The following is a 19,722-nucleotide window of genomic DNA, read 5'->3' as shown; positions in this document are numbered from 1 at the left end:
TCCTAAGTATGATTAGAGATCTTAAGAAGACTTGTTGCTGATCAGAGAAGCTCCAGAGAAGTCTTGAATAATTTTCCAAGTGAGCAAGTGAGAGTGTTGCAACTTGGTTCCTTTATATAGTGAACAAAATGCCACAAGATTATCCCACCTAAGTCTATGAATGTTGCCAGATGAGTCCAGGTGCCCTCTATGATGCCAAAACCAGTTGCAAGATCCCTGTATTCGAAAACCACCCATTTAAGGCGGTGCAACCTGCTGAACAGGCAGCTGTCCATTTCTGCTGCCAGCGACAGCTTTACGGACCATAAGCGATACCTTGCGGTCCGTAAGCATCTCTTTACGGGCCGTAAGCCTTAGCTCTTACGGTCCGTAACTGATGACCAGAGACAAAATTTTTGCAACTTTTAGGCTTTGACCATAAATTTCTTACAAGTCTGAATCTTGTGCTTCTTTTCAGTAGAGGGGACCAAGTTTTCAGCCCTTGCATGCCTTGCATGTACTTACACAATTTTGGATCTTTGTGGGAGGTTTTAAATGTCGGAAATACCGAGAATTCACATTGGATCCATGTCTTAGGTTATAATCAATTTATTATTTAGGATAACCAGATTTATTTACATAATTTAGATGTTGATTAAGCATATCATGGTTAGGGATTTATTAATAGGTCGCTCAGAGGTATAAATTAACATGTCGACGCTTTTAAATCCTACCGTACATCTTTATCTGGATCCGTTTTCATAACACGTTTGTATTACATGACACGTGTCTTTATTTTATTGGGTATGATTTTACGAGGTGTTACATGCCATTACAATAATTTGCTTTTGAAGAAACACCGGTTCTAAGCCGCTTGGGTTAAAACCAAAGAAGTAGTGTTGACAAGATGTTAATCCTTAATCTCTTCTAAATCAACGACTGATGATGTTCTGAAAGCAAATCTGCAAAACAAGAACACCATGAAGTTCTTATTAGTGTATATAGATGATTCATGTGTATACAGCTGGGTTAGTTTTTTGTATGTGTTCTTAGAGTTTGTTATGGTAGTTAGCATCTAGTTTCATCCTCTATATATACAAAGGATATTTCATTGTATTACTTACTTGATTCATGATTGATATGAGAGCTCTTTACTTTCTTCAAAGCTTGTTAAGTGGCAGTCACTAGTATGGTTTTCTAGAAGAACGTCTAAGTCAGCGTGTGTCTGATTAAAACAACATAATCCGGCCAAAATAGAGCAACGAGACTCTTTAATTAAAGAAGTGCGATAGCCTACCACAAGAAATTCGCGGTTAAAAAGAATATCATATATTAATAATACTATGATAATAATCAGCATGTCGTGTACAATACACACAAACAATTAAATAGTTAAAAAAATGAGCCTCGTCAACCACGAACACCTCAACGTCACAAGGAAATTTCGTAGAATCAAACTCTCAAAAACAAACAAAAACTTGTAGAATTCAACCCATTTTCATTCATATCAATGTCAATCCATTGCAACAACAACAACATTTAGCTACTCTACAAATCACCACCAACCTAACCTAATTTGCCGTACGGAACTCACTTATTTCCACTGGTTCGTTTGTAGATTACAATATCTTTCAAATCATTATTCTTTACTCAATTCTATTGTTTCTGCATGTGGGTTCTTTGATTTTCTTGTGTAATTACTAATTACTAATCAGTGATCATGATTCCCTATTATTGTGTTTATGACCTTGACTTTTGAAGTTGACTTTTCATAAGTAGGATTTGAGTCAACTTGTTTTTGTGAATTTGAGTTTCAGTTATCATGTGTAATGAATACTGTATGAATTTAGTGTCCACACTTGTATGTACACTGTTAATTCTTGTCTTAGAATAGAACATACAAGAGCTTGACTTTTGGTTTGACTTTTTTTAAAAGTCAAGTTATATGTATTTGCATAAATTTAGACATCTTTCTTGTTCTTCTTGTTGAATTTGTTATGATTCTTTTATGTAAGGTGTGCTATAAGGGCTTAGGTTTGCCTATACCAGGCCGTTGTAACGTTTTTGAAGGCTCTAAGCGAACTACAGAGTCGGGGCCCTAGTGAATTGTTTTAAAGAAAATCAGCAATTGAGATTTGAGTCATTGAATAACCAAAGTAAAGATTTTTCCTAATGTCGGCCCTAATTTCACCTAATCCGCAATTAGTTTCATGTTGGTTACTCAAAAGACACCGCAAGTAACGAGGGTTGGTGTGTTCCGGCGCTGCTTTTGGATTCTGGAATGAAGCGTGCACGGACAATGTGGACTCCTGGAGTAAAATCTTAAATTTTGGGCCTAGAAACGTTGTTTAAATGGGCCAAAAAAAAGTCTAATATATGAAAAGAAAAAAAAGTTGGAGGCCCTTTTTTTTTGTTGGCCCTAGGCCTTAACCTAGGTTGATAAGCCTAACGGACTGGCCCTGGCCTGCACGTTAGGTGCATTTTACATGTGATTGTCTTCTTGCATGTATGTTTATAGGTTGTTTCTCATATTATATCTGTCTATTTTTACCATGTTTTTTTTCCACCACGTATGTTATTATTGGTAGCTTTCTATAAATATACACATACCCCCCCCCCCACACCCATCCCCAGACCCTACCAATAGCTTTGCTGTTTGTGGAATTTACTGGGTTTGGTTGTTGTATAATTACGTTATTTGTTGCTACTATAGTTTACTCGCCACTTTATGCTAGCGGTAGTTTACTACTATCAATATTAGTACTTTTGTATGGTTGTTTAAATTATCATATCTGAAATACTATTGTATGGTTTTTGGGTTGCTTGTTTTTCAAGTTTGGGTCTCCTATATAACGGGTCATGGTGTCTTTGTAACTCTCAACTAATTTCCGGTTTCATTAATAAAATAATGTCGATATAGGTTTGATCAAATCGTGTATTGGTGTTTTTGTGTCCTAATTAACCCGGGCCTTTATTTATTGTTGGAAAATCAGTCCCTTTCTCGAACAAGAATTACTTTAAGAAACTTTAATCAATCTTGACCTCCCCAGACCCTACCAACAGCTCTGATATGAGTGGGATTTTACTGGGTACGTTTGTTTGTATCAAATTTAGTGAAATATGGTTTTTTCTGGCCTAAAATAAGTTGGTTATGATTTTATGCAATTTTTGTGGGTGCCCATGATACCGGTTTAGCTTTGTTATTTTATTTTACTTGATTAAGATCATCTTTTTTTTTATTTTATTTTTTTATACATCTACTGATATTTGATAAAAATTGCGGGTTTAGTGAGGACTACAGATCATGGGTGCCAAAAGTTCAAAACGGGATTCTAGTAGGTATTCATCATACGGGTCGACATCCGATTCAAATTCGTGGGCTTACCCGCAATCGCAATCGCCTTATCCTCAAACACCAATGAACCAACCATATGCTTCCCCTTATTCTTATCAAAGTTATCCTGATCAAGCTCCTGCAGTTAAGAGAAAGCTTGAGCGAAAATACTCGAGAATAGATGATAATTACAACAATATACAACAGGTATGTGTATATGAATACCGCTTCTACCAATTTTTATTTAATTACGTAAAATGAGTCAATTAAGTTTGAAACAGCCAAACAGGTAAAATAGTTTACAGTAGTTATAAAGGAAACAGGTTGAACTGGTCCAACGGGTTTAAAGTTACCTAAAGCGTATTCAAATTTTTACCATCTCTTAAATTGTTTTATTCAAAATTTAACGTAGATTTTCATTCTAGCTCTATTCTTGATCAGAGCCCATTTTTGTTAGATATAAATATATTATAAGCTAGATAGTATTAATATTATTATTATTATTATTATTATTATAATTTTTAGCATAAGTTAGAAAGAGCGGTTATCACCGCTCAATGTATTCGATATATATATTCTGTACATCAACATTTCCGGATTTATCAATTCATTTTATGAACAAATCTTCATCATTCCCAGAAACCCTAAATTCAGAATTCAGGAAATCTAACAATTTTGACCCATTATCCAAACTTATCAACTTGCCCATTTTGTCACCTCTAAGAAATATCATTTTGTTTTCACTGTACAATGATTCTTGGTTCTCTTTATCTCACTGTGCATCTATATATATATGATCTTTACTTCTTGTTGCATTTCAAGGACACATAATTACGAATTAATCATGCATCAAGAACAAGAACATGGGATCAATTTGGATAAATTTGGTCTGTCAATAAAAGTTAACGTAGACCGTTTTTTATTATGAACTTGATCAATGTATCTATACAATTATCACACCTATTATTGTCTATGAAAAAGTACTACCCATTTGTTTAGGGTACCAGAAAACTGTCATTAACCGCCAATTAACGGCCTTTGACTTTTGTCAAGTTTGACTTTCGTTTTCTGCCTTGTGACCAATATCTAATCTAAATACATAATAATTAAATAATAAGAAAATTTCTGTTTTCGTCCCTGAGGTTTGTCCATTTTAACTAGTTTAGTCCAAAAATCTAATTTATAACAAAACCATCCCAAAGGTTTGCCTTTCTTAACGCTTTTCATCCCTAAGGTTTGCATTTCTTAACGCTTTTCATCCCTAAGAATTAAATGAAAAAGCACCCTTAGGGATGAAAAGCGTTAAGAAATCCAAACTTCATGGCTGGATTTGTTATAAATTAGTTTTTTGGACTAAACTAGTTAAAATTGACAAACCTCAGGGACGAAAACAGAAATTTACTCTTAAATAATCTAAGTCTAGATTAAATTCTAATACTTCTTGTATGATTATAATCATGTTTATATCTTGAAAACTAAAAAGTGATTCATTGCATTCTTTTTATGGATAATTACTGATGATAGAAGTATACTTTTTGTCTTTTAAAAATGTATTGTAACTTTGGCAACTCAAGGAATGTATATTTTAGTCAATCAGTTTACTGTCAATGTTACGCCCTGCTTGCGGTATGCTCATATAATGTATATATGTGTGGGAGCTCGGGAGGCAAAAGTGAAAGTGCACTAATTTTAACGTCATTTTACTAATTTCGTGAAAATAACGTTAAAAGAGGGGGATGGTTAATCATGCATCATGTGGTGGCGTTGATAGCCGAAAGACAAGGGGGTACATGCACAAATCGGCGTTTGTCTCAATTGCTGAGTGTTATGTGCCTATGTCCAAGGCTTGATGCAAAACTACAATCGAGCAAGGGGTCTCATTGGAAGCAGCCTCTCTATTCCTACGGGGTAGAGGTAAGGTTGTCTACATCTCACCCTCCTCAGACCCTACCTTAGCTTTGCTATTGGTGGGATATACTGAGTATGATGATGATGAGTTTACTGTCAATGTTGTTGGTGTTGTTGGTAATCAGCTTGTTGTTTTACTTTCCGCAGGTTACTGATGCTTTAGCACATGCTGGTTTGGAGTCTTCAAATTTGATTGTTGGTGTAGATTTTACCAAGAGCAATGAATGGACTGGTTAAAAATTTAAACTTGGAAGTCTTTATATATTTATTCGAGGTGGCAATTTCGACCCATTTATCTAAGAATGGGTCGATTCAGGTTATGTTTATTTTCTAACGGGTCAAACAGACAAAAAAAAAGGGATATTGGATTTAAATAACCCCAACTTTCACAATTTGGCCAATAACACTCCCAACTTACCGCCACTCCCAGCTTTCAACTTATTTTCCTCTGGCACTCCTAAACTAACTGAAGCCTAACCTAATTAGTTTTTTGCTGATGTGTCACTTGTTTAGTGACATGGCATTTTTGCTGATGCGGCAATTGTATAGTGACATGGCATTTGGCGTCAGCTAACTAGGTTAGGGTTCAATTAGTTTGAGAGTGCTAGAGGAAAATAAGTTGAAAGTTAAGAGTGGCGTGGTACAAGTCGTACAGTTGGGAGTGTTATCGGCCAAATAGTGAAAGTTGGGGTTATTTAAATCCAATTCCCCAAAAAAGGCAATTGAAAACGGAATGGGGCAAACGGGCCCAAAGTCATATATAGCTTATTTTTCGTGCGTACCCTTATATTTAAAAAAAGAAAAAACTAAATAAGGAATAATATATTTTTGAGAAAAGCTCGGATAGTCCCTGTAGTTTCGCCTTTTTTCACCTTTAGTCCCTAACTTTCTAAAATGACCTCAATAGTCCCCAACTTTTCATTTTTTGTTCCCGGATAGTCTCTAGGTCTAACTTCAGTTTGTTTTCTCTGTTAAGTGGGTGTGAAATGACCAATTTACGCTTTCCTTAAAAAGAGCAAACCACAGGGACTAGATCAGAAACATTATCATCTTTCACCATTAAAACCCTTCTTCCTCTTCTCTGTGTTTTCTCCGGCGAACAAGACCCACTTCACCTCACCCTATTTCACCTCCGATTACCCCATCATTAATCACCGCCGGCGACCACCTCTCCACTGTCAAACCTCCGATCGATCACCACCATGGTAACTCCGATGAGCGGCGGGAGCGGGGCGGCAAAACTACTTCAAAAGGATTTTTTGTTATCATAAGGGATACAAGTTATTGTAAAAAAAAGACGTGGACAAAAAGGATTTCAGGTCAACCCAAGCTGACCCTGTAAAATTATCTATTGTGACTCATTATACCTCGCTACCATATTGACACCTCTAATATATTTCATACATTTTGGAGGCTTGTTTAGAGTGATCTTTACATTTGTTAATGTTAGGCAAAAGATCGTTTAATCGACGAAGTTTGCATCACATTGGAAACGACATGAACCCTTATGAAGAAGCAATATCTATAATAGGAAGGACACTAGCTTCTTTCGACGAGGATAATTTAATTCCTTGTTTTGGATTCGGAGACGGTATAAAAATCAAAGTTTTTAGTTAAAACTTGCTTGATTTGTCAACGTTATCGGTACTTATGTGATTTTGTAATTTTAACAGCTTCAACTCATGATCAAGAAGTCTTTAGCTTCTATCCTGGTGAAAGATTTTGTGACGGATTCGAGGATGTTTTGAAACGATACAGAGAATTAGCACCTCAATTGCGGCTTGCAGGTTTAAATTATGTTTATAATATGTAATGTAATAGTATTTGAATAAAATATAGTAGAACCTATTAAAGGTGAGAAGATCATCAAAGATAAATCGTTAAAATATGTAAAGAACTATACTGTTTAGTTATTTATATATAGTCAACACAATGGAACTTAAGATGGTGAAAAAAATTTGAACTTTTATTTTTTTATTTTACTTATTTGCGACCGTAAATGTTGAAATGGAAAAAAATGTGAATATCACATATGTGTATATATACATGGATACACTCACATATAATATATGCATATCTGTGTGTGTGTGTGTGCGCACACATATTTGTGTGAGAACCATTAAAATCACATACCCATTTGAACTGCATACCATCTTTATGATCAGGGGCGGTTCTTAGAAGGCCACTGGCAGGGCCACGGCCCGGGCAAGTTTTTCGGCCGTAGTGCTAATTTTCCGCATTTCGATCGAAATTTTTTATATATACTATGTTTGGCCCGGGCTTTTTTTAGTGCCCGTGTCTTTTGGCCCTGGCACGTTCAACGGGCAAGATCCGCCACTGTTTATGATGGTTAGGTTGCAATGAAAAACAACTTTGTATCGGAATGCATTATTCTTAAAATTTATGTTTATCATCCTTTACGTACCTTAAACAGGACCTACGTCGTTTGCCCCTATCATTGAAATGGCCATTACAATTGTCGAACAAAGTGGTGGTCAGTATCATGTCTTGTTGATCATTGCTGATGGGCAGGTAAGTTGAAAAAAAAATGATTGGTTTCAAAGTGGCAATTATCATGAGTTTTAATCATGAATATATATATCTGGTTTACGGTTTACCACTATTTGCTAAAATGCACCTTGGACACAGGTGACAAGAAGTGTTGATACAGACCGTGGTCAACTAAGCCCTCAGGAAAGGAGAACAGTCGAGGCGATTGTGAAAGCTAGGTAAACTCTCTCAACTACCATCTTTTTATGATTTACTTGTGTAAACTCGTCAACAATAATAATAAGAAAGTCTCTTCTTCGGTTTTATAGCGAATATCCGTTGTCAATAGTATTAGTTGGAGTAGGTGATGGACCGTGGGACATGATGAAGGAATTTGACGACAATATCCCTGCTCGAGCTTTTGACAATTTCCAGGCAAGTTTTATATGGTTTCGGTGGAAGTCGTTAGATGTGTTAAGATTGGTGGGTTGCACAACTGGTCAAATGACGTGGGGTCGGGTTGAGTTGACCACCGAACCCTTTCTTTATCCGTCTTTTAGATTTTATAAAGAGTAAGAGCTTTGGCCAATTTTGCGACTTTCGTCCAAAGAGTTGTTTTTCCGCATCAAGATCCAAAAGGTTTGAATTCTTTGCCATTTTCATCCGGCTTGTTAACTCCATCCATTTTTCTCCGTTAAGTCAGGGGTAAATCTGTCTTTTTTGTTAACTTAAAGGGCAATTCGGTCTTTTTTACATAAAGTGAAAAAGACCGAATTGCCTTCAAGTTAATAAAAAAGACGGAAATACCCTTGAATTAACGGAGAAAAATGGATGGAGTTAACAAGCCGGATGAAAATGGCAAGATTTCAAGTTTTTTTGGTTCCAGATGAGGAAAAACAAACCTTTGGACGAAAGTCGCAAAACGGACCAAACCTCAGGGACAAAAATGACATTTTACTCTTTTTATAAATAATTAATTTCTAGTTATGATCACAAAAAAGGGTGGGGAGACAAATGTCTCACCGATATAAATGGGACAAAAAACTTCCACTTTTGTTAAGAACTTTTTTGTTTTAGATATATAAATAATAAATTAATAAATTTTACTAATAAATAATAAAGTTTATTCAATGTGTTCATTTTTACTGAAATAAAAAGTAAGCCAGCAAGGGTCAACCAATACTGACCCGACCCGGTTTGACCCTTTTCTTGGAAGTGGTACATTCCAACCCGAACTTGTTTTGACCCATTACTCATCTTGACCCGACCGCCTATATTGCCAGGCATATCTAAACGTCATGAATGGCATAACCGAATGCTACTTTTCTCTTTTTGAAAACAGTAAGGGTTTCCCTAAAAAACCATTTCAGATTCTGGTGAAGTTCTTGGACCATTTTGTCATTTCGGTTAACGTTTATGGTCCTATATATTAACACCATTGAGTTTGCATTATCTTCAGTCTCTAATCAGCTGGTATTGTCGGTTTTAGTTTGTAAATTTCACAGAAATTATGTCGAAGAACATGAATACGTCTAGAAAGGAAGCAGAGTTTGCTCTTGCAGCATTGATGGAGATACCTTCACAATACAAGGCAACACTAGAGCTCAACATACTCGGGTAAATTTTCAATTGCTTTTTTTGCCCTTTTATATCCTTTTTTGTATAAAAATTGTGCCATTTACCGTTTAAATCATATATTTTATAATTAGCATCTTAAACTATTCTTCTCTACATACTTTCAAAAGTAATGTGTGTTTGTTATTCACTTTGTGACAAATTTGATACAATAGTAACCAACTCAGTCACTCGGGTCAAATTTCTATCTAGAACAATGTCAACTTGGTCAATGTTACACATATCATCGCTTTGACCGATCAATATCTTTTAATTTCGAAGGTTTATATTAAAAGCAATGTTTTCATGACCGGACCGGACGTCGAACCGGTCTACTTACCGGTGCATTGGTCTGGCCGGCCGAACCGGTCGGATCAGATGTAAGAACCGGGTTACACCGTAATTAGGGTAAAATTGAAAGTTTTTTAATCAAAATCCAGTTCAACCCCTAAAAAATCCGGTTTGACTCCTGGTTCCCGGTCCAACCGACCGGTTCGACTCAAAACCGGTCTGATAGGGTGAACCGGACCGGTCAGACCGCGCGGTTACCGGTTTTCAAAACATTGATTATTGCCTAAAATAAAAAGTAGGCTAAAGTTGGTTACTGTAGTTAGCCCTTCACTTAATGAACCTTTGATATATTGTAGTACTCGTCGAGGGACAACTATAGATAGGGTTTCTCTTCCACCGCCAAACTATGGCTCGGCGTCTTTTGGTAGGCCCAAGCAGCCTTCATGGTCAACTAGTTTCCAACCACCTGAACAAACTTTCGTGAAAAGGGAAACCGCGGCTAAGAGAAGCTCTTACGGTACTTCGACCTCGGACACCAATGTAAGTACTAGTCTATCAGTTTTATCGTTTTTATCGGTGAACTTGTTTAAAATAATAAATCATTAACTTTTTTCCTCCGGATGTTTGGATTTACATTTTAAAACTAACTCCCAACTAATGAATTGCCCTCGACCACTCCCAACTTTGAACTTATTTTCCTCTGGCACTCTCAAACTAATTGAACCCTAACTCAGTTAGTTTTTTGCTGATGTGGCACTTGTTTATTGATGTGGCACCTGTTTATTGATGTGGCACCTGTTTAGTGACGTGGCATCTGACATGGCCTTTTTGATGACGTAGCAAAACAAACTAACTGGGTTAGGGTTCAGTTAGTTTGGGAGTGCCAGGAGAAATAGGTTGAAAGTTGTGAGTATTGCCGGCGAACAAGTGAAAGTTGGGATTATTTAAATCCAATAACCCTTAAAAATAATACATATGAATACTTTTAATTTCTAGTTTTCTTGAATAGGTTTAGACTCATAATCTTTGATTAAGATTTGAAATAATAATTATTATTTTGAGTAGTAATACATAAGCACTTATAGATAGTGCATATATCTCTAGTTTGAACATCTTCAATGCACTATGTACACGTTCAATACAAAACGAATTTAAGAGTAAGTTACAAAAGTCTCCCTGTGGTTTGGTCAAAATTACGAATTGTTTATCGATCTCCGTATCAGTCCGTTTAATTTAATAGCTCAGCTGTTAAGTAAAATGACCGTTTTCCCGTTTGAAAGTAATACTTTTACCCCCTGTATTTTCTTTATTAGTATAAAGGTGTTAATATATATTAGCTTTTCTTTATCAATTTATAAACATCTATCTTATATGTAGTTAAGATGATTAATGATAATTAATATATAAAAAGTTTATTATTCTTCAAATTTGGGAAACAAAAAACATAATAATTAGAAATTAAGGGGCAAAAAAGGGTAAAATGCTTATATAACTGAAGTTAACAGTTGAAGTGTTACGTTTAACATACTAATGATTTGATCAAATCCTAAAAACAACTTATGTAATTTACTCAAGATTAAATGACCAAAATTTACATTTTTGTAAAGAGTAAATTGCCAAAATCGTCCCTGAGGTTTGGGCATGTTTGCCAGTTTCATCCAAAACAACTTTTATGTACCATATTGCCCTTCACTTTTGGGATTTTTTGCCATTTTCATCCAAATGTCTAATTTGCTTTGTTTTTCTGTCACATTTGGATGAAAATGGCAAAAAATCCTAAGACATTTGGATGAAAATTGCAAAAGATCCTAAATCTCAGGGACGATTTTGGTAAAAAAGTTAGACGTTTGGATGAAAATGGCAAAAAATCTCAAAAGTGAAGGGCAATATGGTACAAAAAAAGTTGTTTTGGATGAAACTGGCGAACATACCAAAACCTCAGGGACGATTTTGACAATTTACTCTTTTATAATTGTTCAAATAATTTGGGTTTTGTTGTACATGGTATGAAATTATTTAAAACTGTTTATTTAACCATGAATAATAATCATTTAATCTGGAAATTCATGATGACAATTGACACATGTTCTTGAATATTCGAATCAGACCGTAACAACCAAAATTCGAAACGAATTGAAGTTGAATTCGGTTTTTATTTTTCAAATCTGTTCAGAGACCAATTTGAATTCAGATTTCATTTTTCGAGTCAAGTTATGAATTCATGAATTTTTAACCGAGCTTACCCGAAAGTTTATATTCAAATTATATATACATTTTTTTAATATGTATGTATACAAGAGTGTAGTGTTTTGCTGAATTTAATTCGAATACGCTTTCAAAAAATCCTAATTCGAGGAAACCGATTCAATAAACACCCCTAATTCGCACCAAACCCCAATTAATTCTACATTTGCAGGTATATATTATCTAAGAATAATCACATTGTTTATGCATTCTTTGCAGCTTTGTCCCATCTGCATAACTAACACAAAGGATATGGCCTTTGGCTGTGGACATCAGGTAACATTTTCATCTGAAAACTTCAAATAATTTAATTTCTTTTTATAGTTTTTTTTTTTTTTTTTTTTTTTTTTTTTTTTTTTTAATTTTATTCTGTGCTTTCAGACATGTTGCGAATGTGGCACAGACCTTCAACTATGCCCCATATGCAGGAGTCACATTCAGACCAGGATCAAGCTTTATTAACCGCACCGCGTGATCAAATATCCGGCAACCGGCGGTTGACATTCGGTTATTTCGGTCCCAAAAATGTGCCCACATTCAGTTATTTCGGTCCCAAAAATGTGCCAAATCATCGGGTGAATTTTTCTTGTGATCTTGTAAAGTAGTTGTACCAAAGATCTTAACTTCAGGATGTACCATATGCATTTCTTTAGCAAAATAATCGAACCGAATCTATATATTTGCAACATTTATATGTAAGTTCTTCACTTGCAAATTCCTCACAACAATCCCGTTCTTTCTATATCGTCTATATCGTTAACCCATGGATATACGGGCCACATGTAGGTCACTCGAGTGCGTTGTACTTGTTCTTTTATTATTCGGTCGAGTTGTTTGCGTAAGGAGTCAATGGAAGTGGAACACTCTATTGAATAACACGGGTGTTGTCGCTATGCACATGGCGGTCACCCACGACAACAAAGTTATCATATTCGATCAAACCGATGCGGGTCCGTCTCATTACCGGCTCCGTAATTGTAAAACTCGTTGGTCGGGGGATTCGTCATGTTACGCACACTCTGTAGAGTATAGTATTATGAGGAACAAAGTTCGGGCTCTACATCTTGAAACCGATACATGGTGCTCATCGGGCTCGTTCTTGAGCAACGGAAGCCTCCTTCAAGCGGGCGGTAATGGGTTGGGTTCGAGGAGAGTCCGGTATTATATGCCGTGTGCTAATAGCCGATGTGATTGGTTGGAATTTAGGAACCAGTTGTCGGTTAGACGATGGTATTCTTCTAGTCTATATCTCCCACAGGAAAACGGCGTTATAGTTGTCGGGGGACGATCGGAGTTCAGCTACGAGTTCGTCCCAAAGTCCTCGGGCTCGAGTGACCCATACGAACTCCCGTTTTTGCACCGTACGTACGAAAGGCACTCAAAAGGGAACAATCTGTACCCTTTCTTACACTTGTCAACCGATGGACATTTGTTCATTTTCGCCAACCGGGATTCGATTCTTTTCGATTATAAACAACGGAAAGTAGTGAAGACGTTTCCGACGATTCCGGGAAACGGGGGCCGAAGTTACCCGAGCTCTGGATCTTCGGTAATCCTTCCTTTAGACCACAAAGACAATTTCACTAAAGTTGAAGTCATGGTTTGTGGGGGTGCGGCCCGGGGATCTTATCGTGCGGCTCAGCGCGGCATATACCTGACCGCTTTAAGATCGTGTGGGAGAATGGTCATCACCGGAAACCACCACCGTTGGCAGATGGAAGACATGCCCGGACCAAGGGTCATGGGCGACATGTTAACGTTACCAACCGGGGACATTCTAATCATCAACGGTGCAAAACGGGGTTGCGCGGGATGGGAGAGTGCATCACATCCCTCTTTCAAACCGTATCTTTACCGACCGAACCGCAATGCCAGCCAACGGTTCGAGGTTCTAAGGTCCACTAAAATAGCCCGTTTGTACCATTCATCCGCGGTGTTATTACCCGACGGTCGGATCTTGGTAGCCGGTGGAAACCCGAATAACGAGTACATTTCATACGGGGTGGCTCACCCGACCGAGCTAAGGCTACAAGCCTTAGTCCCGGATTACATGAACACCCGGTTCGACCATCTTCGGCCCAAAAACTTGACCATCACGTACCCGCAAGATCCAACCGGGGTAGCAAACGGGAACACATTCGGTGTTACTTTTCGGCTCGAGGCGAGATTGATCAGTAACATAAGCGTAGTGGCGTATGCACCGCCGTTTACCACACACTCGTTATCGATGAATCAACGAATGGTGAGACTCGAGTGTTTGAGCATGGATACGGATGGTGTTGGTGATGTGGTGGCGACGGTGGTGGCTCCGCCTTCGATATACGTGGCGCCACCGGGTTACTATATGTTAACGGTGGTTAATGGTGGGATTCCAAGTAGATCAGTGTGGTTTAGGATCATGTAGATTGTAGGTAAAATGTTGCTAACTTGTTACCAAAACGAAGGAGTTTTTATGATCATGTTAAATATTAGCATTGTAGTTTCATTTACTTCATTTTTGCACAAGTGATTGTTAAAAGAGCTATATGCATTTTCAAAATACTTTTTGTGACATTTAGGAATTTTGAAGTTACCTTTGATAATATCATATTGTTATCATAATACTAAACTATTATGTCAATTTTATACATTTACCCCATCTAGAAAATAAATAATATTTTTTATATACAATATTTTTTTTATTAAATCGACTTTTGGCGTTTTCTGTAGTAGGCTGGTGCCGATTTTTACCTTCATGTACCGATACCGAACAGGACCGTACCAGTATTCTGATAGAAGGTGGATAAATAAAAAAAATGATTGTCACGTGGCAAGTATTGAATGGTGCAGGTAGGTTTTTTCATATATAGATAATTATATTATAATTATAATATATCAACATATAATCATGACGAAGATAGGGTATTACTTCCATGTATTGCGCTTTCTCTAATCTAGGGTTATTCCCGAGGCGAATCAGGTTCGGCTTGTTTTGTAAACAAGCCAAACTCAGTTTATAGTCGAGCCAAGCTGGCTCGGTTTGTAAACAAGCCGAATTCGAGCAAGTTTTCTTTTCGACCACAAACTATTTGAACATGTTTAGACTTAGCATTGGCAAGTAGAAGCTCAAACTAAGACATGAGTAATGAGTTAAAGTAAACAGAATTATTATTTTTAGCAAGTGACGGGAAAAAGCGTCTAATAATTATGTGTGTGTAATAAATAAATGATAAAATAATTCAAGTCAAGCAGAGATGACATCTTTTGGGTGAAGGGGGCATCTTTTTTTGATAACTCTTCGGGTAGTTTGGTCGGGTAAATATCGGTATCCCCCCTCGCGGCTTTGGGTAGCAAAGTTGGTTCACAAATCTGAAGTTTTACCGGATGACAAGTGACTGTTTTGGGTAGATTAATTCGTTAGGGATGAGATAAGGTTTGGAGACCATCAGGTATTGGGTTCGATTCCCAAAGGGGGGTTTCCCAAATATATTGGGTTTCCTTCTGAATTTGTGTATAGGCATTATTGCCTAATAGAGATGGATATGATTAAGTGAATCCGCTGGTGGTACAATGATACTCTAGTAATCCGTTAGTAATCCAAATTTGTTTTTAAAAAAGGCCAATTGGATTTTACCACCTTTAACTTTGAAGAATTGGCCGATAACACCCGCAACTAACACTTTGATCTGTGACACCCCAAACTTTTAATTTTGTTTGTCATTTCACCACTCAGTTAAAAAATGACTAACTGAGTTAGTCTTCCATCCTAGCTGGCATCCTACGTGGACTATTTTTGCCAATGTGGCACATTCATGGGTATAAAACCTCACTTCATTTGCAACATTTGGAGAAAACACTAAATCATAAACTTGCAGCCAACAACATTTCTCTGCCTCTCTCTCATCCTCACGAGCTCCGATGACCGGAGCCGTATCACCGGTGCTCCGGCGTCTCACCCTCTCCGCCAAACACCACCCACAGCACCCCCAAAATCACGTTTTAGCCGACAATCACCTGCACACCTACACCATGCCTCTGTTTCGCCCTCATCCCCGGTGACCGGAGGTTCCGGCGACGAGTCCAGGAGGTGCCGATCGTCGTTCCTGTTGTCGATCGAGATGTTTCCCGGTGGAACACGCCCCCAATTTTTAGCTTCATCAAAACGGAGCACCACCACCACTGTCGGGTGGTAGTGAGTGACGGATAGAGAGAGAGAGAGAGAGAGAGAGAGAGAGAGAGAGAGGAGAAAACAGAAGAGAGATAAGCTCCGGTCGTCTTCTCCGACACCGACAACAGTGCAGCGACGGTCCGAGACTCAGTCTGGCAGTCAGAGAAAGTTGAAGATGATGATGATTAACGGCGGTCTTAGTCTTTATCCGATGGGTTCTGACAGTTGAAGATGATGATGATTAACGGCGACAGTGGCGACATGGAGGTGGTCCGACAGCGACGGTGGCGGAGGAATGTGGTGGCTCAGCTTTGTTCAAGACAGGTTCAGATTAGATGATGTTCGGGTGTTTGGTTCAAATTGTTTGAAGTTTGGTTCAGGTTCAGATTAGATGATGTGCCACATCGGCAAAAATAGTCAACGTAGGATGCCAGCTAGGATGGAAGACTAACTCAGTTAGTCATTTTTTAACTGAGTGGTGAAATGACAAACAAAATTAAAAGTTTGGGGTGTCACAGATCAAAGTGTTAGTTGCAGGTGTTATCGGCCAATTCTTCAAAGTTAAAGGTGTTAAAATCCAATTAGCCTTTAAAAAAAGAGGACAAAACAAACATTTTCTCTATCCGTATAGAGAAGTTACTCTCATTAACATCCTTGATTTCGAAAGAAAAATTACATGTAAAGTATAGTAGGGTGGAGATACAATAGGAAGTTTATTTGGCTATGAAGGCTAGGAAGTGATCTTGACCATCCATTAAGTTAATCAAGAGCTAAGATTAAATCAGGGAAATTGAAAGAAAGAAAAGAGGTGCGTGAGTTTGTTCAATGGCATTCTAGTCAATCCAAGCCAATAGTTTCTCTCTCCTCCAATTCCCCCCCATTTTTTAAACGTTAATAACTCTTTCATACGACATTATTTTTTTTATAGAAATTGCACAAAAAACGAGTGTTTTTTAATCTTTAAAACGAGCATACTATTGCTATATTAAAAAAAAAATTAAAACCCAGTTGCGTAAAACGCAATAGAAAAATCACCAGTTACGTAAAACGCAATGAAAAAAAAAAACATAAAAAATGACATTTTTCTAAAACGCAATGCACCAAAAACACAAAGAAATGACTTATTTGTAAAACGCAATGGCCAGAAAACACAAAGAAATTTCTTATTTCTAAAACGCAATAGCCTAAAAACTCAAAAGAAATGTACTTTCTAAAACGCAATGGACTAAAAACACATAAAAATGTGTTTTACCTAAAACACAATGCACAAAAAACACGTAAAAAGGTGTTTTACCTAAAACGCAATGCACCAAAAACACAAAGAAATGTCTTATTTGTAAAACGCAGTGGCCAGAAAACACATAAAAATGTGTTTTACCTAAAACGCAATGCACAAAAAACACATAAAAAGGTGTTTTACCTAAAACGCAATGCACCAAAAACACAAAGAAATGTCTTATTTGTAAAACGCAATGGCCAGAAAACACTTAAAATGTCTGTTTTCTAAAACGCAATGGACGGAAAACACATAAAAAAGTGTTTTACCTAAAACGCAATGCACAAAAAACACAAAGAAATGTCTTATTTGTAAAACGCAATGGCCAGAAAACACTTAAAATGACTCATTCTAAAACGCAATGGACTGAAAACACCTAAAAATGTGTTTTACCTAAAACGTAATGACTAAAAACACTTCAAAAATGTGTTTTACCTATAATGCAATGACTAAAAACACTTAAAAATGTGTTTTTTTTTTTCTAAAACGCAATAGCCAGAAACCACATAAAACTCTCTTATTTCTAAAATGCAATGGACACATAAAACTGTCTGGTAACTGTCTGTGACTGTGAACTGTCTGAATTGTCTACGAATTACTGTCTTCGAAATGAGCCAATTTCTGAAAAATTAATTTTTCTGATACATTTTTATTACAGCAATGACTAAATCAAAAACCCAGATCGTAAAAATGAAATTAAAGAATTTCTTACATGGATCGAAGTGATTTCTTCAACAATTGACGAATTTTGAATGATTGAAACACTTATCAGCGCTCGAATCGAACGAATCGAGTGATTATCTCCAAAATCACCGGAAAAAACGAGATTTTTTATGAAATTAAACTGGGTTTTCTTCAAAAAAGCTGAAGAACACGTTGATCGGGTGTTTGAATCATTGATTGGTGATGAAAATCGCACTATAATGTAGTGATTATTGAGATAGAAAGTGAAGAAATGGTTGAAGATGGTGGGTTTTGAAAATGGTGGGTTTTGAAGTTACTGGGTTTTGAAAAGAAAGAAGAAATGGTTGGATTGACTAAAATACATTTTTTCTTTTAAATGTTACCACATGTCCTAATCCTATTGCTTCATACACTTCCTAGCGAAAATAAACTTCATATTTTCTATTTGATCTTTTCCCAAGTATAGTAATCCAAATAAGAAAATTGAAAGCTAACAAGCCTTGGAGTCTTAGATAAATAGCAATGATATTGTTTGTTATTTTTTTTTCTTATATTTTTTACAACGGTCCTCAACATCTAAATACTATCATGACTACTCTTATAAGTAATATTTGTCACTATATGTTCAAGTCGCTTCAAAGCACAAAGTCGCTCTTGGAGTCTTCGACAGGGTATTTTATTCTACACGTCATTAGATTAGATATCCCTTGACTTTATTAACTTCTTATATATTTTCTTCTATCATATTTATGTGACTAGTAATATATCTTCTTTTGTTTTTTTATTAGTTATATGAAGTTATCAATAGGGGTTGATATAAAAAAAAAAACATATTTTCAGAATTTACTTAAAAGGAAATTTAAGTATTTAACTTAATATTAATACAATATTAAAATTTATAAATATAGGAAATTTAAGAATCTAACTTAATATTAATTTAAAACAACTGTATTAAAAGGGTTGAATAAATATAACATTGTTTACCAAATAATAAATATATATTACATGGGTTGAATAAATATGATTTTATATACCAAATAATAAAAAAATATATTTAAAAAAAGAATTTGTATTAATTTAGATTTTAGATTTGATTAGATTTTAGATTTTGTATTAGATTAGATTTTAGATTTAATTAAATATTATTAATAATAAGAATTTGTATTAATTTAGATTAAATATTATTATTTTTTAGTATTATTAATAATTTTAATCAATTAAATGAGAGAATGACAAGTGTTCCAAAACAGGTTTCTTTTATTATATAGTATAGATTATACAAGGACGACGCTTTTCGAATATATCGTCATTTAGTGGTGTTTTTCTATGTTTAAATTTTGAGATCCAACCTGCCGTAACAGTTTGGTAAAAAAAAGATTATTCCGCTGCGTAGCATGCACGGGTATTAATGGTAGTTTCAAACATTCCACATCTAAACGTAAATCAGATTAATAATTTTTGTTCATATTTGCATACATTAGGGTGTAAGGGGTGCTCACCTAATAGGTGAGTCCCCTCTCTTACGTCCAACCAATCCTCGTGTGCCACGTCAACTTCCCTCTTAAACTCCCCTAACACCCCAATTTGATGGCGGCACTCCCCTCTTAGGGGACTTGGTTTTTTATTAAAAAAAAAAAAACAACAACAACAACAACAATTTGATTGGTGGAAAAAATGGACCCCACACCCTCTCTCTTCAATCTTCATCGGTGAACAACCCACGATTTCACTCCCCTAATTGCCTCACCTAAGGGA

The 19,722-nt window shown here is 36.3% G+C and overlaps 2 protein-coding genes across 4 annotated transcripts; both read left to right on the top strand.

The window, feature by feature from the left end:
• Positions 1 to 1,288: 1,288 nt before the first annotated feature.
• On the top strand, positions 1,289 to 12,578 carry LOC110935940 (E3 ubiquitin-protein ligase RGLG2). 3 transcript variants are annotated; one of them, XM_022178285.2, is made up of 12 exons: positions 1,289 to 1,585; positions 3,269 to 3,520; positions 5,369 to 5,453; positions 6,672 to 6,812; positions 6,895 to 7,008; positions 7,656 to 7,753; positions 7,871 to 7,950; positions 8,041 to 8,146; positions 9,201 to 9,328; positions 9,973 to 10,156; positions 12,080 to 12,136; positions 12,242 to 12,578. In XM_022178285.2, the coding sequence occupies exons 2-12, from the start codon at positions 3,284 to 3,286 to the stop codon at positions 12,320 to 12,322; spliced, it is 1,311 nt and encodes a 436-aa protein (XP_022033977.1). In that variant the 5' UTR covers positions 1,289 to 1,585; positions 3,269 to 3,283; the 3' UTR covers positions 12,323 to 12,578. The 3 variants fall into 3 exon arrangements, with proteins under 3 accessions (XP_022033977.1, XP_022033978.1, XP_035845457.1); XM_022178286.2 differs by having other exon boundaries at positions 1,339 to 1,560; XM_035989564.1 differs by lacking the exon at positions 1,289 to 1,585 and adding an exon at positions 2,626 to 3,068 and having other exon boundaries at positions 3,263 to 3,520.
• A 15-nt stretch (positions 12,579 to 12,593) lies between these two features.
• On the top strand, positions 12,594 to 14,339 carry LOC110935939 (aldehyde oxidase GLOX). The gene has a single exon (XM_022178284.2). It carries the CDS (start codon positions 12,624 to 12,626, stop codon positions 14,262 to 14,264), a length of 1,641 nt encoding a protein of 546 aa, XP_022033976.1. The 5' UTR covers positions 12,594 to 12,623; the 3' UTR covers positions 14,265 to 14,339.
• Positions 14,340 to 19,722: the final 5,383 nt, after the last annotated feature.

The sequence above is a fragment of the Helianthus annuus genome, chromosome 4 (genome assembly GCF_002127325.2).
Source record: "Helianthus annuus cultivar XRQ/B chromosome 4, HanXRQr2.0-SUNRISE, whole genome shotgun sequence".
Taxonomy (NCBI): domain Eukaryota; kingdom Viridiplantae; phylum Streptophyta; class Magnoliopsida; order Asterales; family Asteraceae; genus Helianthus; species Helianthus annuus.
The sequence above is the reverse complement of the archived record's forward strand: the minus strand, read 5'-3'. Positions and strand labels throughout refer to the sequence as shown.

Bases quoted from the DNA above. Each gene is read 5' to 3' on its own strand.
- LOC110935940 (XM_022178285.2), top strand. From the start codon at position 3,284: ATGGGTGCCAAAAGTTCAAAACGGGATTCTAGTAGGTATTCATCATAC. The intron at 6,813-6,894 runs GTATAAAAATCA...TAATTTTAACAG, and splicing joins TTGTTTTGGATTCGGAGACG to CTTCAACTCATGATCAAGAA. The intron at 7,951-8,040 runs GTAAACTCTCTC...TCGGTTTTATAG, and splicing joins GAGGCGATTGTGAAAGCTAG to CGAATATCCGTTGTCAATAG.
- LOC110935939 (XM_022178284.2), top strand. From the start codon at position 12,624: ATGGATATACGGGCCACATGTAGGTCACTCGAGTGCGTTGTACTTGTT.